Genomic DNA, 18514 nt, shown 5'->3' with positions numbered 1-18514 from the left:
TTGGTTTGGTTGGCAATGTCTCTGAAAATACTTCTCAGATCAATACTTACTATTTGTGGCACAGTATCTCTACAGTCTTTAATTAGATCTATTCTGAAACCAACTCCTGGGCAGTTTGCGGATGTATTCCCCTCCTCTTTCATTAACAAAACAAATGCCCACCCACCATTTAACTGTGCATCTGTACAAAAGCCAATATGAACCAGTTCATCAAGACATCCCCGCAGCTGAATCCAACGGGCTGTCTCTCCAATCCTCTCTGATCTACTGCCTCAGTGAAGGGAGACCACTGCAACTGAGCAGGACTATGCAATTAATTTGACAGGATATTTAGAACTTGGAACAACACAGGCAGACACTAACTGTGTTAACAGCTTTTTTCCTTCTAAAGGTTTTCCCTCCTTTTGGCTGTATTTGGCTGCCCTGCCAGTCACAAGGCAATTACTCATGTCTTCTGACTGTCACTAATCAATGCAATCAAATGTTTCCATTACTGTAGAGAGCAGGAGAGATCTTATTTTTCATCCAAACAGTTCCTGCCTCAGCACTTACTGTAGCTCGTGCTGTATGCTCAACTGTTATTGACTTCTGAATTCATCAATATTAATTTATCAGATGATTTCTTTACATACTTCATTTCTTCCCATGAAAAAAAATTCATCCCACCCCTGCATCGTTCAGCAGTGGAGGATAGCCTGGATAAAGCATCACAGCCGTCCAGACCTGTCCACGCCTGACACAGAACTGAAATTCTAACAGTTCGGAACTTCAGATTATGGAATCATGCATAGTACAATTGTTTTGAACCCCAAAAATTGTAAGGTAAAAAGCTAGCAAGCTGAAGTACAATTTTTAAACCATACACATTTTTTTTTTCCACATCAGTGTTACTATGAAAAACGTTGCTCAGGATAAAGCTTGTCTCTTCCTGAATTCAGATTGTGTCTAGCACACAGGCAAAAGTAATTTATTACACAGAGCTGTCAGGGAGATGGCAGATATGAAATATATTGCATTGTGTCAGAAGCAAGGTTTAAAATGAGTTTTAGCTTGGGAGAATGTGTTAGACTAGTACTGTAGAGCAAAAATTATATTCCTTTCAATATATTGGCAATGCAAACTACATCACAAACACAAAATTTGGTAACAAAATTATGTACAGAGTGGATGCATCGTCTGCAATTGTGTGCTCTCTTGCACCCATCAGCTTCTCATTCTCCAGTTCAAACACAGATGATCATCTGTATTTTAAGGGCCAACAGTGTCTTCCTTATGATTCAGATGAAGTCTGTCTTTCCTGTACATGCTCCCCTTACTTGAGGAGCATTCCTGTTTCATCATGATTCCGAATCTCTGCTCCTTACACCATCTTCCTACCTCGATATCAAAACTTTTCCTCTTGCCTCACTGGTCTCTAGATTGCTACTTTGAAGGTCCTGTTCTTCATCTCCATTTCTAAAAGCTTCTATTTGAGTGCCTGTACTTTTCTCCTGCCATTTCTTATGCCTGTGCTACTCTCATAGACCACGACCACCAGTTCCTTCCCCGCCTTCTAGAAGCCTGTGCAAACATCTCATGAGATCCACCACCTTTGCCCCTGGCAGGCCTGTTGTCATCTGGGATCATTAACCCAGCTGTCATGGAAACAGGAAAGGAATTTTCCAGCAGTAAGAAAATGAAAGGAAAGTTAGCACAGACCGAAGAGAAGGTGCTAAGGGGAGGGAGAAAATGTCACAGATCAGAGCAAGCACTTGGAGATACATCTTGGACTGAAATAACTTGTTGGAAAAGTTGAAGTAAGAAGGAAAAGTGAAAAGAAGCTTTAATTAACCAAAAAGCACATATCTTTGTGACTACTAGGAATTTCCTGCTTCCAGCAGTTAGGCTTACAACGAGATCCATCTACAAATCTTCTGTAGAGACAAATTCTGCATCTCTTACATGTATTTTGAGTCATTAAACAGCAACACTCTGTAGAATCATTAACAGCAGCAGCACATTTTGTCCCAGTAGGGAGTTAGAAATGAATAAATAGAGAAATCCAGAGTCAAAAACGTCAGATGAGAGAACTCCCCTCCCCTTGCCTCTGAAACCACAAAAAGTGACAAAACCACAGTCTCTGGCGCTGCCCAAATGTCTGCCAGCCCCTCAGGCAGAATCCCAAATACTCTAGGCCTCTGCAGCACATTTAGGTAGCTGTCAGGATCCTGCTGGAAAACAAACATATCATGAGGGAAAAGAAAATCAGGTGTAATTTGGACTTCCATATATAACAAAAGTGCAAAACAAAATGAAAACCCAGAAGCATGATGATGGCTCACTCACAACTCATAGCAGAGATGGTTACGAGCAGCGGATGGGAAGCCAACGCATCAAACACAGCCTCAAAAGAAGAGCCCAAAAGAACTGTAAAACAGAGAGAAACCCAAAGGAAAACATGATAAAAAACAACAAAATGAGGAGAAAAATTAAACAGAAATAAATTAAAAAACAATTCAATATTGCATCCCTTCAGAAACCTGGGCGTCTTGTTGAGCTGTTGTCATCCCCCAGCATCCTTCCCAGCACCGCTGCCCCGTGCTGTATGTATGTGGCTTAATTTAGACACAAAACTTGGAGTGAGCCTGTGTGGTTTGTGAGTGCTCTGTAAATGGTGAGAGGGGTCCCTCTAGAGACTAACTTCCCCTGATCACGTATCACTCACTCCTAATAGAAAGCGTAAAACACAAATTTGAGAGCAGAGGCATAGAGGTTCTACTGTGATTTGCCTTCCTAAAATTAGCTCCTCTGCTCCCCAGTCAAACACACTGATACTAGTAACCAGCAAGAGGATTTGCTCTTTTCCATCTCCTGCACTTTTCACCCAGGGCAAGTTCTAACATCAGTGCTTTAGTTTCTAAAAGCTAAGAGAAACGTTCCTTTCACCGTTTGATTATTCATGGGTTCCCACCCAGGATTTCTGGTTATTTCTGCAACGACCACCTTGCTTTCTCACCAGTCATCTTCTCACAGTCACTGTCTGGCCAACTTCACAGGTTTTAAAGCTGCCCACTTCAGGCAATTTCCCCTTTCCTGATGCTTACTGCAGTGCCCTGTCCAGAATGCTAGACCTCCGCCACCTGTGGTGGGATGCAGAACGGAGGTTTGCAAGAGAGCAGACCAAATATCAGTGCTGCTTTCAAGCCACGTGAACAGACACTTTATCTTAAGGTGTGAATTACACAGCATGGAAATGCAACGACCACCCTGATCAGAGGCAAGAGCTAATATTATAATGGACCTTAAAACACAATTCAGGAAACTGAAGAAAAACCTTGGCTGAGACGTACATTTGCCAACCCATCAAAAGCAAACAATCCAACAGAGCTTCTTATTTGAAAGTCACCTTTCCTCATATCAAAAAAATGTGCAAGTTCTATGAATTCTGCAGATTTTGCACCAAATTTAGTTTTGAGAAAGTCACTTAGTAGTCCTGGAGTATTCTTTCCAAAGCAAAAGATGTGAAGGATATGGCTATCTTTTCTTCTTCATTTTAGGATAACTCAAAATTTCCAATGGATTTAAACACTGAAAACAGAGAAGTGATCGTTTTGTCTTTCTGAATAACAGGCTAAACACGTGATTTCTGCACTAGAGCTTGGATTAAGTAGCACAGAATATCCCTATGGAAAGCATGGGAAGTGCTAAGTAAGAAAGATAAGGCTTCCATGCACTATTTATTACACAGAGCAGGGATAAGAGTGAAATGGAACTGTTTTGGAGAGCTGTAAAGAATTAGGCACATCTCATTTAGGATTTACAGCTCTTAAGGCTTTCCTGGAGCCAGGTGGAGAAGACGGTCCTTTCCAAAGGAGGCAGAAGATAAAAGACAGCCGTGGCAGTCAGTCGGATGCAGGAGAGCTAAGTCCAACGCCCCCATCCCCAGACAGATATGAAAATCACACCTCCTTCCTTCCAGAGTGCACCCACACCTGTAAGCAACAGGACGCTTTGAGATGCAAGTCTGAGAACATCCATGTTGGAAAGGATCCGTTTTTCATAGAATAATTTAATATTTATTACCAAGAGAGAAAGCGTGTGACAGGCACTCTGTAACCTGGCAGCAAATGCACTTACCTGACGTAGGGGAGACTTGACCTGCAATCCAACTCAACATTCACTTGCCTGGGGAGTGAAGCCCCTGTTCCCTCACCACTGGGCACAGCAATAGCTTTCTTTTCCTCTTTCTGTAGTCCAATGGGAAGAATAAACAGAGCTTCAAGTGGAACAGCACCAATCAGAAAGGAAGGAACGACACATTCACGTGTTTTGAAACCCCCTACAGCATGGCAGTACTGGCACTCGGAAATGGAAAATAGGATCTCAGTGCCCTTCAGGCATATATAGGATTTGAGCCTTGACTGCTCCCTTTCCCCTCACCCCTGTAGTACAAGAGCTCTAACGACAGAGCTGCTACAAAAAATAAAACCACCAACAACCTGACAGAGGTGATCTGAGGTCACCGTCACTGCACCAGGGCTTCCGGGCACAGAAAGCAAAAAATCAGCTAGTTCTAATGGACAAGATACAGAAGTCTCTGCTCACCAACATATTTTGAATTCCATCAACTAATCTGCTTTTGGTACATTTAAACTGCACGGGCTTTCCACAGTTGTAATGTTTTAGAACACGAACTCTCTTCTTAAATCCAAATTTGGTACTTCAACAAGAGTAACAATGAGAACCTCTGCATAATTGTCTATATTGTCCTATGGTTCTAATGCTCTATAACATTCTGTAACTAACCCACTCCCACAGAAATGGCCCTTTCGTACTACATTAATTGTGCAATGTTTTTAAGACATAGGTCCACTTTTTCCCTTCTTCCCATCTCTATGTGAATTAATGTGGCTATGCTGTGCCTTCAGCCTTTTCTGTGATTACCTTTTTCACAACATAAAGACAAAAATTACGTCCCTTCCTAGCTAATGTAGTACTCTGAGTACTACAGCTCCACAAATCTGTTTATTCTGCAAAGCTGTTAATCTTATCAGTAACATTATACTTTTACATACATTTCAAGTAAAAAATATGTCTAAAAGCTAATGGACTTCTATGTTTGAATATTTGGGGTCTTAGGATGTAGGAATTAACATCCTTTGTGTTATTTTATAGCTCACTTTCCAGCAGGAAAACTACTCTTTAGCAAAATGTACCATACTCTCCTCTTCTAATACCTCGTTCACTGCAGTGAAGGCTATTTTTAACACTGTGCACAGACACTTGGAAAATAAATACATCAATTAGCTGACACATTTCTGCAGCCTTCATCATGCTCGTCTACACAGGCTACGCATTGCCCTGCCTACCACCTCTCCTCTCTACCCACCGAATCACAGAGCCGCCCTCGCACATGCATGGTATTTTCAGAAAGGCACTGCAAACTACTGCAGTGCAGTCTGAGCCACGAGGAGATCGAGATCTAATCAATGGGCTGCAGCTGACTAAGCTAAAAAAAAAAAATGCTTGCTGAGCATAACAGCTCAGTGTCAGATCCTGCAAGCGGAGAGAGGCTCCTGGAAAAACATAGCACAGCCTCTCCTCTCCTCTGTTCTCAAATAAATAAGACCAAGTTGCTAAAACCTCCATCACTTTGAATTAATATCCGTGGAACCACGGGGAATGTGTTTCTGAAGGCAGGGTGTCAGAGAGGGGAAAAGCATAACGCTGTCTGTATGGCAGGTTAGCGACAAGCCTAGCAGACTTGAACAAAGACCAGTACTGATGAAAGAGTTATTGTCAAAAAACTGACCTACATTAACACTGAAGACCTTCACGACCCCGCACACCTCCAGCATACGAGCACAGGCTGCTCATCATATTATCTGTGTAACAGTGTTCATGTCTCTGTTCCCCTCCAAGTTCAAATTCCAACTCAGCCCTAGTTCTCTGTATCGAACACACTCTGCTATAAAAATGAAGGTGAGATGACAATTTTTCTTGTACGCTTGCTGCCGAAGATACTTCCAAAAATTTAAAAGACAACCTTTCAACCCATTCTCTAGCTTTTTAGCTCTGTTGCCTAAAATATGCCTCAGCAACGAGTGCTTACAGTTCATTGCTGCATTGCAAAGGTCGGTTGTGCCACTGGGACATTACAGGGAGTAAGACCGTTCTCGTCTCTGCCTCAGACGCAGCAGAAGGCTGTATTTAGAAGAAAGAATGGCTAGATTCATAGAAAAGGTCCATGTATCCTCTAATGTCAAATTTGTTATGGATGGTCTTGGGATTCACCCCAAAATGAACATTTTCACAGGAGAGGGGCAAAAAAAAAAAATCACAAAGGAAAGACTAGATTTGTTTCTCAGAGGAGTATCCTCTGCATCTGAAAGCAGTTATTAACTGGAGCTGAAGCAATAGTTACCCTCCATAACCCATCTCTTCTTAAACAGAACCCCAAGCCTTCTACAACAGAAAAAACTGAGAAACAAAGAGGTTAAACAAGTGCCAGCTTCAAACTGTACCATCCCACCTGGATGGGAATCCTCGTGCTGGTAAGAAAGCAGTATCGTATCAGCATAACCGTATCAAAAAACTACACTTCCTTGCCACCAAAGTTATGTAATAGCACAAATCCTGGGAAGATCCTGCGGGGAAAGGGGGGGGGGGGAGGAGGGCTGCATAAATTTGAAAAAGAAAGGATAGTGGCCTTGGATGAAGCAATGGCATTGCTTTAAGTATTGAAGGAAGAAAAAAAGTACTTCCTACATCCCAGTAGCCTGGACAAAGTTCTGGCTGGCCCAAGACAACACTGCCCCCAAGCCACCGCCCCCCAGAGTCTCCACATTTCCCAGTTTTCTTTTCCATACAGGCAAAAATGGGGTGCAAAGATTCTGGAGGAACACCATCAGCATGGAAGGCAACATCAGTTCTTTCACCTAACTCACTTTTCTAAATGTTTCTAAACAGATTTGATATTTACCCGTTTGCCTGCTGCTGAGCTAGATTTCCCACAAAGTGAGCTCCCCTGCAAATGACTCAGGGTAAAAGGGCTAAAAAGTAAAGCACTCTAAAGCAAGCTCTTTTGGTCACAGATGGCAGAGATGGCCTAATACCTGCAACTGCTACTATCATCGTCCTCTGACCAATACAAAGATATGCTCCTTGCAAGAACAAGGCCAGCAGATACTCAGACTACCTCAGATCAGTCCCAAGGTCTGAAGTTTTCTCAGGTACGATATGAGACCTCTGAAAAGTCATCTCCATCTCATCAAGTGTGCCCACAGTGACTTTCATTTTGTCTTGTATTTCCTGATAACTTTTGCTATTTAAAGCCTTTCTTTAAAGTATCATAGCTTCACAAAGACATAGATATTCCATAACATCAAGGTTTCACTTATCAGCTCTACCTGTCAGCTCAGAGGCCCCTCACAAATATGGGAATTGGAACTGTTTCCCTCCTAAACACACCACGAGCATCACCTTTCACACTTACCTACTCTGAATTTCATCTGCCACTTTATAACCTCCTCATTGTATTTTATCAGCACCTGTGGCATTTTTTCCAGAGTTGGTCCTTTCCTTTATCACAGCACACACCGTGTCATCACTGCTATTTAGACCACAGTTTCTGCCCTGCACACGTACTCACCCAGTGCATACCATGTGTGGCAGCAAGTGATGCCTCATGAACAAATGCATCTCTTTATTGGGATTTATTTAGGTTTATCACCCATTTCACTGAATATCTTGCTCCTATGTAACCAGAGAGAACAGAGGCTCTCTTACTCCCTTCTCAAGGCTTTATAGTATTTTACAGACTGTTATAACATTTATTTTATTCTTCTTCTTCCAGGTTCTAATTACAATCTTTTTGATCCCTCTCCAAGTGAGCTTGTCATTCCTCCCTTCCGAATACTGTTTAGATCTGCAATACCCTCTTTAAAACTGGATGGGTGGTATCACGTGCATTATTAACTTTGTTGTCTCATCTGGTTTTGTAAAAAGGCACTGAAGTTTTGTAGCATTCTTCACTCTATTCCATATGGACCATAACAATTACTTCACTGGCTCTATACGTCTCATCTGCTATCCTGCCTCCAGCCCTAAAGAAGTTGCTTCTGGGTATCTACACATCGTGTACATGTGGTTGGGCAGATACAGTCCCCCCTGCCTTCTCTCTCATCTTGGCACGTACAGGGCTAATTTGTAAGAAGTACCATGTAGTTTCACACCCCACACACCAGAATAAACACTTGAAATTCTCCTAGATGACAAAATAAAGAGAGATATGGCTAGTTGGGATGTAATTAGGAAAAGCCTGTGCAGTTTTTCTAGGGGAAAGTAAGATCACAGTGTTCTTTGAAGCACTCATGCATATAGACAAGGACAACTCGGTCCATCCACAGCGGGCTGCAGAGAGCACCTGGTGCCTCTGCAGTGGCCTCATGTGTAAAACAAGTGCTCTGGTGCAGGTCCAGAGCTGCCAGGTGCAGAAGTTTTGGTGAGGTGGGGAAGGAGGGGAGCAGACTGCACAGCATCCGGAAGGGTGAGCAACAGACCAAGAGAGTCTTCACGGAGCCTCTGAAAGTGAGGATCCCAAACCCTTGCAATGCAAGGAAAAAGTGACAGCTTGCAGCTGCGTTCAAAGGAAACAAACAGATGGAGGCTCCCAAGAGGATGGGAGCTGGCAGCAGAAGGGAGGCTTCTGCACCACACTTAGGTCTGCAATTGCAGAACAGTTATCTGGGAGCAGGTGAGGAGCAACAAGGCCTGTCAGGGGAGACCTCACAGTCATCTGAGCCTGATGCAAATATTCGTACCAAGAAGCAAAGATGAGCGGTGATCACTGAAGACCCCTTCCTGCAGGAAACAGGTGCCCCATCTGACTTGATGTCTCAGGAACTTCGTGGCTTGTTGGGGGGCTGGATTTGGGATGATAAGGACAGACTGCCAAGGTCTGTGTGTCCCTCTGACTATTAACCCATGCTGCTCACTCATGGGAGCACGAGAAACACCATCAGGGGTGTAGAGTATACAGAGACCAACTACTGATCGGTCTGTATGAAGCTCTCCTTGGAGCAGGTGATGAGACGGTCACTACTGATAGATAACTGATGAGCAATAATCAACACAAGTAACATAATGGTAATTGTCTGCTACCGACTGTCTGATCAAGAAGAGAAAGTAGATGAAGCCTCGTTTAGACAGCTGAAGGAAGCCTTTCTGTTGCAAGCACTGGTTCATGTAGTTTTCTGGTGAGCATTGAACAGAACCAGAAAATAAAGAAATGCAAGTGCAGAGTCACAAAAAGGACAACAATGAACAGAAGCACTGTTTCTTTTCTCCAGTATTAGTTCATTCACCCAAATTTGGAAGTCCCGGGTTCAGAAATTCCTCGGCTACACGAATTCCTACATTTTCACCTGATGGCAGAGTACCACAAACAAGCAGGCATCTTGTGATCTCCCTCATTGAAACTTTACAGCTTTGAACAAAATTAAGATTCATTCCCTAGGAAAGGGACCTCAGGAGTTTCAGAGTCCTGGAAATCCTGCTGACTGTGACCAAGTTATTTTTCAGTAAATATGGAAGTAATATTTTTTTGCTGCTGCATACTAAGGGTAATGGACCAGGAATACTTTGTGAGCTATCACTGTCAGCACTCCCTTGAGAAATGGGAAATCTCAGGTCAGATGTGCCTTGCTGAATACAGATCACAGCTCTTAACCAGTATTTGTCACCTTTCAAACAGGAGAGAGTGGGTACTCGGGGCTTGGAGAAATGGTAACGAAATCAGCATCTTCTCTAGCAAATTTGTCAAGCTGCCTCTGTTTTCCTTCATTTTTCTGTCCTCACTTACAAGCATTTGAAACCAAAAAACTCTGGAAAAAATTAGCTTTTTGCACTGGCAGTCTGCCCTGATCATCGTAATAGCCAGCGTCCCTCCTGCTAACCAGGCTGTTGACTCTGATGCAGACGCTGGAAATGCTGATGGCAGCCAAAGTAACAGGCTCCAGTCCAGCTGCAAGAAGCTCTCAGCGCACAATGGACATCAAACGGCTACATGGCTGATACACATCTGCCCTACCTGCCCAAAGGAGTAAACATCAAACAATGATTTCTACAACCCTCAGAGAAATATTGAGTAACGAGACTCCTGAAAACCACTGATTTTTTTCTAATTGCTGACAAAGGAAAAAAATGTTGCTGATGCTTCCTTACACACTTTCTGGTTCCAGCCATCTTTTGTCTCTCCTGCCATGCGAGTTCCTGCACACTACTGTACAGTAGATTTTGCAAGAACTGGCAAGGGACAAGTGATTGTGGTGTGAGACCATTTCCACGAAAGCAAATCTGTGCAATAGCTTTCCTCCAAAGAGAGGCATTTCTGCTAACATTAGCATCCAACGTAAGGTATATCAAGGTTCAAGGTTTAAACTAATCTCTCAAAAAATCAAAATGAAACATTTTCAACAACAGCCTATGCTATGTGCCTTGCCTCTTGATATATATATAAAAAAAAAACCATACTGTTTCACATCAGTGAATTGACATAAAATAATAAATTAAAAAATCGGTGTCAATAAACTTTCTAGTGGATTTTGTTCCATGGAATTACTGGCCTTTCCCTTTTTTTAAAAATCAAGGGTGTTTTCTGTGTAGAAAACTGGCCAAAACTAAGAATGTCAAATATTTAAAAAACAAAACAAAAAAAAAGAACAAAACAAAACAAAAAAAAACACATCACAACATCCTAAAAGCCAAGTCCACCATCTGTATTACTAACAAGTCATTCAGAGCATTTCAGAACAGCTGACAAGCAAAACTGAGGTTATGAATTTCGGACGATGTAAAAATGGCAAGTATTTTTATGGTATTTTCCATAATGTAAGGTAATACATGAAACTCTAGGAAACTGCACAGAACCTACCTGAGCAGAAAATGTCTATTAAAAAATAATATGACTGAAAGTGAAATTCAGATGTGCTTCCAGAAAAAGAGAGTGACCACCTTCTCCTACACATATTTTATATTGTGCCTCAGAACCAAATGATGAAAAGATGCACACAGGATGATTGTGTTACATATCTGGGAATTTTACTCCTCACATATAAAAGAACTGAAAGAGAATGATGAAAGAAGAATCTACCTTATTGGCTTGAAATAATCTTATTGGTGAAATGAAAGATTGAGCTTTTATTTATTTATTTTTTTTTAAAGAGAAACAAAAGAAAAGTTTTAAAATATATGAAAATCTCTCTTCTCTTTAGTCAGCATTTGGGATTTCTTCCAGGCACAGCTTCAGAGCGGCTCTTCAATACTGTCTTCTAGAGCAGAGTTTTCTACTTTTTCTGCCAGCGTGAGGCAGCTGCAAGTGTAAGTGCTTCACCTCCTTGATATCATTGCTCAGGGCTGATGGTTAACATCACTTTGGGCATCTGCAGCCTCACTCTCCCCACCCACTACAGACCAGTTACTCTAGAGAGCACTTTGAGCCTAAATCAGATTAAGGAACACATAGAAGCACAACTAGGGAGAGCGAGGTGTGGGAGCAGGGAAGAGAAAATCCAATTCCACTTGTTTTCATACTCCCACTCGCCCCATCTCCTTCCCAGTCCTCAGTGCATTATCTGGGTAGCAATCTCACTGTCCTTCTCTAGGCAAATCTGAGTCCAGTAAGAACTCAATAGTGGTATTGGGCAGCAGGGACACAAAGGAATCAGACAGCCTGGTGACTAAGGCATAATGATAAAAGGAACTGAAGTAAATGTTTATTTATTTTTATTGTTTTATTTTTGCTTAAAAAAAACAAGCACACATCACTTGAAGTATAGCATACGAGAGCAGGTATATGGGACTTTGCCATATATGATCCTCCCACACCTTGAACAAGCTTATAAAAATATGAAAAAATAGAAGAAAAATCCCCACCTATGTTCATCTGCTCAAGACACAGAACTTGCTCACTGATCTTTTCTTTCTTCCTGCTCCCTAACCATATCCTGCATTTTAGAGGCTTGAAGTTAGCTCTCACATTGTCAACAGTTTCCAGAACAACTAATATCTCGCAGATGGAAAAGTTGTGGAGACCAAAAGGTGTTAGCCTAGGATGATAAACAGAGAGATTGTCTGATCCCTCCAATCTTGTGCTGTATTCCAGAATAAATCTAGGAATGCTCTGACTGCAACTTGTTGGAATATCTAGAGTGTCTGAAGCTTATGAAGTGACACCTTATGAAGTGACACCAGAAAATATGGTGCTGGTAAAAGGAGTGAAGATATAACACAGGCCAGGTAGTACACGTTATGCTCCCTGCTCTTACCTCCTCTTCAGGCAGGCACACAAATACTACTCCTAAGAAATCCAGTCAGTGGGCAACAGACACAAAACCAGAACCAGACAAGGGTGGTACTGTTCACAGGAAGCTCAGCCGCAGAGATCATGCTAGCCTCTAAACTCTTGTTGGTTTTAAGAGCCTTTATGAACCCACCGACCTTGTTCCCCAGATCATGTTCTCAGAGACCTGAAGTAGGCCAGCACTCTGATGATACAAAAGTTAGGTGGCCAGCATTGGGTTCATTCTCTTTGCTTGGCCAACATGCACCCAGTAAGTATTCTAAGCCTGTGGAAAATACAATTAACCTGAAGGAAGAAACAATAACAATAAATAAAAGCCACACACCTTGTGAGACAATAGCAAGCATCCCTTTGATCACCAGCTCAAAGTCAAGTGCTGCTTCTCACCTTGCAGAAAATGCAGTCCAATATAATGTCCAAGCATAACAACGACAAAAACAACAGAGTAACAAAACCTTTTCCTTGCCTAAGCAATAGCAGAACTGGAAACAAAAAAAAAAATTACTTAAAATTTACTTACTGGCCTGACTTCACCAGTGGTGTTGGTATACTGACGGGCCAGACCGAAGTCTAACATGTAGCATTTCCTGTACGTTGAAGGTAAGCGGCCCATGGCAAAATTGGACTAGACAAAAAGAAAGTAAAAAAATAAAAATAAAAAATGAGTGTGGTAACAGCAACTTGGCTAAGAGCCACAATTTGTTGACAAAACTTTGTCATATAGCCTCACACACTTCTGGTGAAAACATGAGAGGAATTTTCAGAAACACCTCATGCTGCATCTTAAACGTCATGACCTGCAGAATCACTGCCATGTTAGTAAGCTCACTTTGCAGTTAAAATTTATCTGAAATTTATTTTTTTCTGAACATTCAGGCATCTGAAAAACCAATGGGTTTGGTTCTTAGTACATAAATTGACAACAAGGAAGTTGAGCAGCTGTCATTTATCTCCCATCTTCAAGTTGTGGCCTTTACCATGCTGGATGGCTGCTAAAGGGATTTGTGGCCAGCCTCTCTAGTGACAAGTTAGCTAACTTTTCAGATGTATCTGCTCAACCAAAACCAGGTGATTTTAAAAACAGTAAATTGAACAAAGAAGACTGTCACAGCAATAGTGTAGCAAGAGGTGTTCAGGTTAAGAGTTCCAAGAAAGAGACTGGCTCCTGCAGTAAGACTTGGAATTATTGTGCCTCACCTAGGCACCTAGATGACCATCACTGCAACTGTGTTTTCCAACACTGGAAACTGTGCTCCAATTGGCAGTTGCTCAGAAGAGATTTAAAGGATTATTTAGTTAATGAAATGGCATTTATTCAAGTGATAGGTCACAGTACAAGACATCCTTTCTGAATTCCTTTTATATAGTAGTAATTGGTTGGACTTCAGATGATTGCTTTAAGTTAGATTGCTTCCTCATGTGATCCTCACTGGGACAAGTATGACTGACAGCTACTAATCCACCATGGATTGGTCTCTGCCAATAAAAACTGGTTTGCTATGCACTTAAAGGAATAATGATATAACACTGTCATTTTCTATTTATAGAAAATAGCCTGTGTGTCAGACAGAGTGAGAGTGCTAGAAAACCTAAATGCCCTCACTGAAATGTGTCCATGTTCAACCCACCAGGCTGTCTTTATTGACTCAAGTATAACAGACATACCACCAAAAGGCAAATTTCCAAAACAACGTACAGGCTTGATGTCACGATGCAGGAATCCCACGGAGTGAATGGCTTCTATTGACTCCAGAATCTGTTTGCCTAATCGCAGTGTTGTGCTCAGCGTGAAAGTCCCTCGAGGCTGACTTCTTCTGAGATCTGCAAGATTTCGGCCCTGAAACAATCAATACAATATTTAAACCATCACAATAAAGCACAGAATTGCACAGCTGCAAGATCTAACATGTTTCCCCCCCAAAAGCAAAAATGCTAATCAGACATGTTTACCTTTATGTCTCCTTTATTTCTTCTATATGGTCTTTCAATGCTTCATTTTAACTTTTAACTGATGTATTTGATGATAAGAAGATATTAAACTGATATCCTGGGAAGTCAGCTGATGTATTATTTAGGAAATAGGCAAGGCTGGGACAGCAGTGCCTCAGATTTTATAAGCCTAGCATCTCCTTACTGTCAAACCCAGTCTACGCAGAAGCTGAATTAAGAACAACCTTTGACTTTTCTCTGAGACAAGTAAAGATTAGAGCAGGACAGATATGATAAACTGGTCATGAAGCTATCTGTTACAGCTCATTGAAGCAGTTTCATCACAAATTCCCCAGCACACAACTGTCTGGCTCAAGTTCAAGTCACCATTGTCGTGGTAATGCTGCAGTGGGGAAAGCTGTCTATCAAGAGAATCAGGAAAGGAGGACTTTTTCCACTGACTTTAAAAATAGTTTGCCTTTTTTTTTTAAAAAAAAAAAAGTAATGTATTTCCAATTATTAAAATTTCTGGAAAAAAATCTAGCAGTACAGCATGAAAATAAAAACAATTTAACAATAAAAAAAAAAGGATAGACTTAACACTAGAACCACATGTTCTTTGATCCTGGTCATCTCAGTTTTGCTTATATTTCTTTTGATTTGTAAAGAGAAATAAGGTTTTAAAATTAGTATTTTCTGTAACAGACCACCCCTCTAATCCACAAAACTAACGCAGGTATCAACTGATCAAAACCATTGGGAATAAAAATACACTGTTTCAGATAGCATGCATCAAGAATAATTAGATGGACACATTGATTATCCCAATAATATAGAACCAGTTGATTCTGCTTCTGCAGAGACATATGCTTACAATAAAAGTCCAGGTGTATTCAAACAAAGTCTGCTGCAGAACATATGTAAAAGATACCAAACGTTTGATGAGAAAGCACAGGCTGTTCTCCAAACCAGTAAAATGCCATCTATTCATTCACCCATTTCCAATAGCCAAGTAAATAACTTGGGCAGACATTAAGGAGCCAGCTGTAACTGGCTCTTTAACTAAGACTAACCTTTCAAATTGGTTTCACCCCTGTCTTGCTCCAGGGATCCGGTGCCTTGAAAACCACACTTGACAGACCAGCTAATACAGATACAGCTAAGCAACTGCAACTGGTCCAAGTTTGTTCCTTAGTCTTATTTTTTTTCTTTTTTTAACATTTCTGTGACATTTTACTAGAAGCAGTACAGATTTGTCATCATTATCCTGAAAGATCTTAGTTTCTAAATTGATGGCAGATCTTTCTTCCCCCTGTAAAGTGGTTCTTTAGACACTGATTTTTTTTCCAGTAAGATTTTTTTCAGAGTTGTACATTGAAACATTCCATAATTTTCCCCAGCTGGTTTGGAAAACAGTCTTAGAGACCTGCTATCCAGGCATGTGAAAGTTCTGATCATCCAATACTGCCCTCAGGAAAAGACTGAAGATTATTTTCCAAATAAATACAACTAGGCAGGCTAAGAAACTGAGCAGATGCAATGAGTTGCAAGGCTTAGACGGGAAGCTTCAGCCCATGTGAGCAAAGAGAAAGGGGGAATTGCAGTACACTACAGCCAGAAGGATACATGATAAACCACATCGCAGCAGATCTTGAAGTTGAAGGGGAATTTTACCCTGAAGAGTGATGGTGCAAAACGAGCTGTGTTTTAAGCAGCAAAGCCTTCATTAACAAATAATGAAATACATTTTAGCTTTGCTGACTCCACATGCTCCGCTACATAATCAAGAACAGACTAGAAAGTAAGAGATTCTCTGCAAAGAATTTTTTTCCCCCAAGGTATAGTCATCTTCAACAGGTTTGTTAAGGACGGGGTTGGGGTTAGAAGTCTTGTCATACAATGAGCTCCAGATTAGCCCTGTCAAGAATCATATTCACACTCACACTGCAGCAATAGTCAGGGTTGGTTAGAGAGCAAAAGGTTTTGTTACGGCCAGAACATCAGCATTTGGGATGCCAACACTGCATAAAAGACAAAGCCAAGCACTTCAAAAAAGTGAGAAGCGTATTTTAAAGAAGCACTGGAGTCTGCTGATGTCTATTTTACCTCATTCAGCATTTAATTAAAAATAACCTTCCAGTTTATGCAGCGGCTTACTTCTTGTTGCTTACTAACTCATCCTTCTCACTTCAGCATGTACTATCACCCAAATTATACATAAAGAAACACAACATGGGCTGTAAGCTCCTCAGGGGAAGGGTGGGCTTGTATGGTGTAATCTGACAGTGCTTTGTATACCAAAGCCCTGATCATACAAGCTACAAGAGAGTTAGGACAAGCTCCCTTTCAACTCCTCTGACAGGTGATGAGACAGGCTAGTTTCCAAAGCAATTATGTCAGAAAAAAGCAGTTTTAGTTTCAAAGTATTCCCCTTGAGATAGGGACAATCTCCCTCCCCCCTTAAAGGCCTTTCTCCATGTCTTTTTGATTCAGGTGTGCCTTCCCACTTGCTCCCCTCCAGCTCGTTCTCCTGAGACTGTAATGCTGAAAACGAAAGCTTCTTTCATGAAAAATAAATAAAAACAAAAATAAAAATCTGCTTTCATGACAGTACCACCATGCTCAGGCCATGAAGACCTAATTATGTATGCTTACATGGTAAAGTCTCATGCTCAACCCCACAGGGATCTCTACAGCTCTTGGTGTTCTGTAGACAGACCCGTATAAGCCTTCAGTTGGCTAACTCCAATAGGAGGTAACTGGCTGTCTAGAAGTATGATGACCAAGTGCCAGATATCCAAACGTTTACCCCGGTTGACTTAGTTATCAGCGGTACTCAAATAGGAGAAAAAAACCTTCCACAGCAGACACCATGCTACTGCTGAGCTTGGTAGAGATGGAGCCAGAGATCACTCTCTTTCACAGAGAAGACTGCTGCTGGTATGAGACCAGTGGCTCCAACCACACTTGAGCTCCGATGCAAGACACAGTTTAAATGCTCTGTCACAGCTCGGCAGGAGATAGTTCAAACAGCTGCCACTGCTGCAAGATGCTGTGGGTAGCTCCAGTAAGCATTCTGGATTGAGTGCTTTCTCCAGAAAATTGTCAGAGACATTTTAAACAAAAAAGTGGAGCCATGAAATATCTTAGCACATCTTGACAACTGGAGGTACCCCAAGGGATATCACAGCAACACCACCCCTTCTCACTGTCTCCCATTCCACCCACTTGCTATGTTCAGCGAAGTCTCTGCACCAGTGCTTGGCCTTATTCCTTCACTGTAAACCCTTCCCTGTGATGCCATCTCTGTGGGATGGGGGAAAGACAGAAGAAGCACAGAACTCACCTGGAGTTGCATGACCACGTAATTAAATTTTTCATTCCTTCCACAGCCAATAAATCTGCAAACATGATCCTTCCCTGCAAAGAAACAGAAACATACAGAATGGAACATAAGACAACGACCTTGTGATCACAACTTGTAGAAAAATGGTTTCTAAAAAGGGCTGCTAACCATAAGTGGCATCAGGCAGGGAGTTCTGCAGAACAGATTAATTTCGTTTTTACTTCCCAGCCCCACACTTCAAGACAGCAATTGACATTGAATAACAAAACTGATTCTGAAAACTGATTCTGGCTGCTGCACACCACAACGCAAAACACTAGGCTCCTGATGAGGTTTCTAAGCAGGGAAGAGGGTGAATGTCATTGCATAGCTTTGCCCTTTATTTTTGTAGCGCTTGAGCAGTGGCAATTTTAATTAGTTTTTATACCAGAGCTTTTTTATTTTACTGCACTGCCTGTAATGCCCTAGGGACCTTGCTATTGCTCTCATAGGCTGGTGGCATCAAAAACCGTGTAGGACGCCAAGATGTGACAGAATAGGGAACTGGAGGGCAGCAGGAAACAAATAAGCATCTCTCAACCCAGAGAACCAGAGCTTTGACCAAAACAGTGCACACAGAAATGGAAAACCAGGACTGTCCATCCATTTCAGTATCATCAGGGGCCTGCTCTCACAGAACCCAGCAGCATCCCAGAGCAGAGCACCCCCACCTTCTCTCCTACCGCAAGGAGAGAACACTGGAGGGACAGAGGCCTTCTCCTTCTCCCTTCTTATCCCTGGAGAACAGGCTTAAAACAAACAAGCCAACACCCCAACCCCAGCTCTACCTGTATCCAGCTAGCTAAGCAGGAGGGTGCAGTTAGGAAAAGATACTCAGAGATGAGGAAAGGTTTCTTGTC

The 18514-nt window shown here is 41.8% G+C and overlaps 1 protein-coding gene across 1 annotated transcript in view; it reads right to left on the bottom strand.

Annotated features, from left to right (window-relative positions):
* Window positions 1–18514, bottom strand: part of TTBK1 (tau tubulin kinase 1) — a 99499-nt gene that overhangs the window by 47469 nt on the left and 33516 nt on the right. Inside the window, exons 4-6 of the mRNA XM_035323062.1 lie at window positions 17616–17689; window positions 14037–14177; window positions 12861–12965 (exon numbers count right to left, since the gene is read on the bottom strand). Of these exons, the coding sequence (XP_035178953.1) occupies window positions 12861–12965; window positions 14037–14177; window positions 17616–17689 (320 nt within the window). The remainder of the gene's footprint in view (window positions 1–12860; window positions 12966–14036; window positions 14178–17615; window positions 17690–18514) is intronic.

The sequence above is a fragment of the Oxyura jamaicensis genome, chromosome 3 (assembly GCF_011077185.1).
Source record: "Oxyura jamaicensis isolate SHBP4307 breed ruddy duck chromosome 3, BPBGC_Ojam_1.0, whole genome shotgun sequence".
Lineage (NCBI taxonomy): Eukaryota > Metazoa > Chordata > Aves > Anseriformes > Anatidae > Oxyura > Oxyura jamaicensis.
This window is presented reverse-complemented; position numbering and strand designations above follow the sequence as displayed.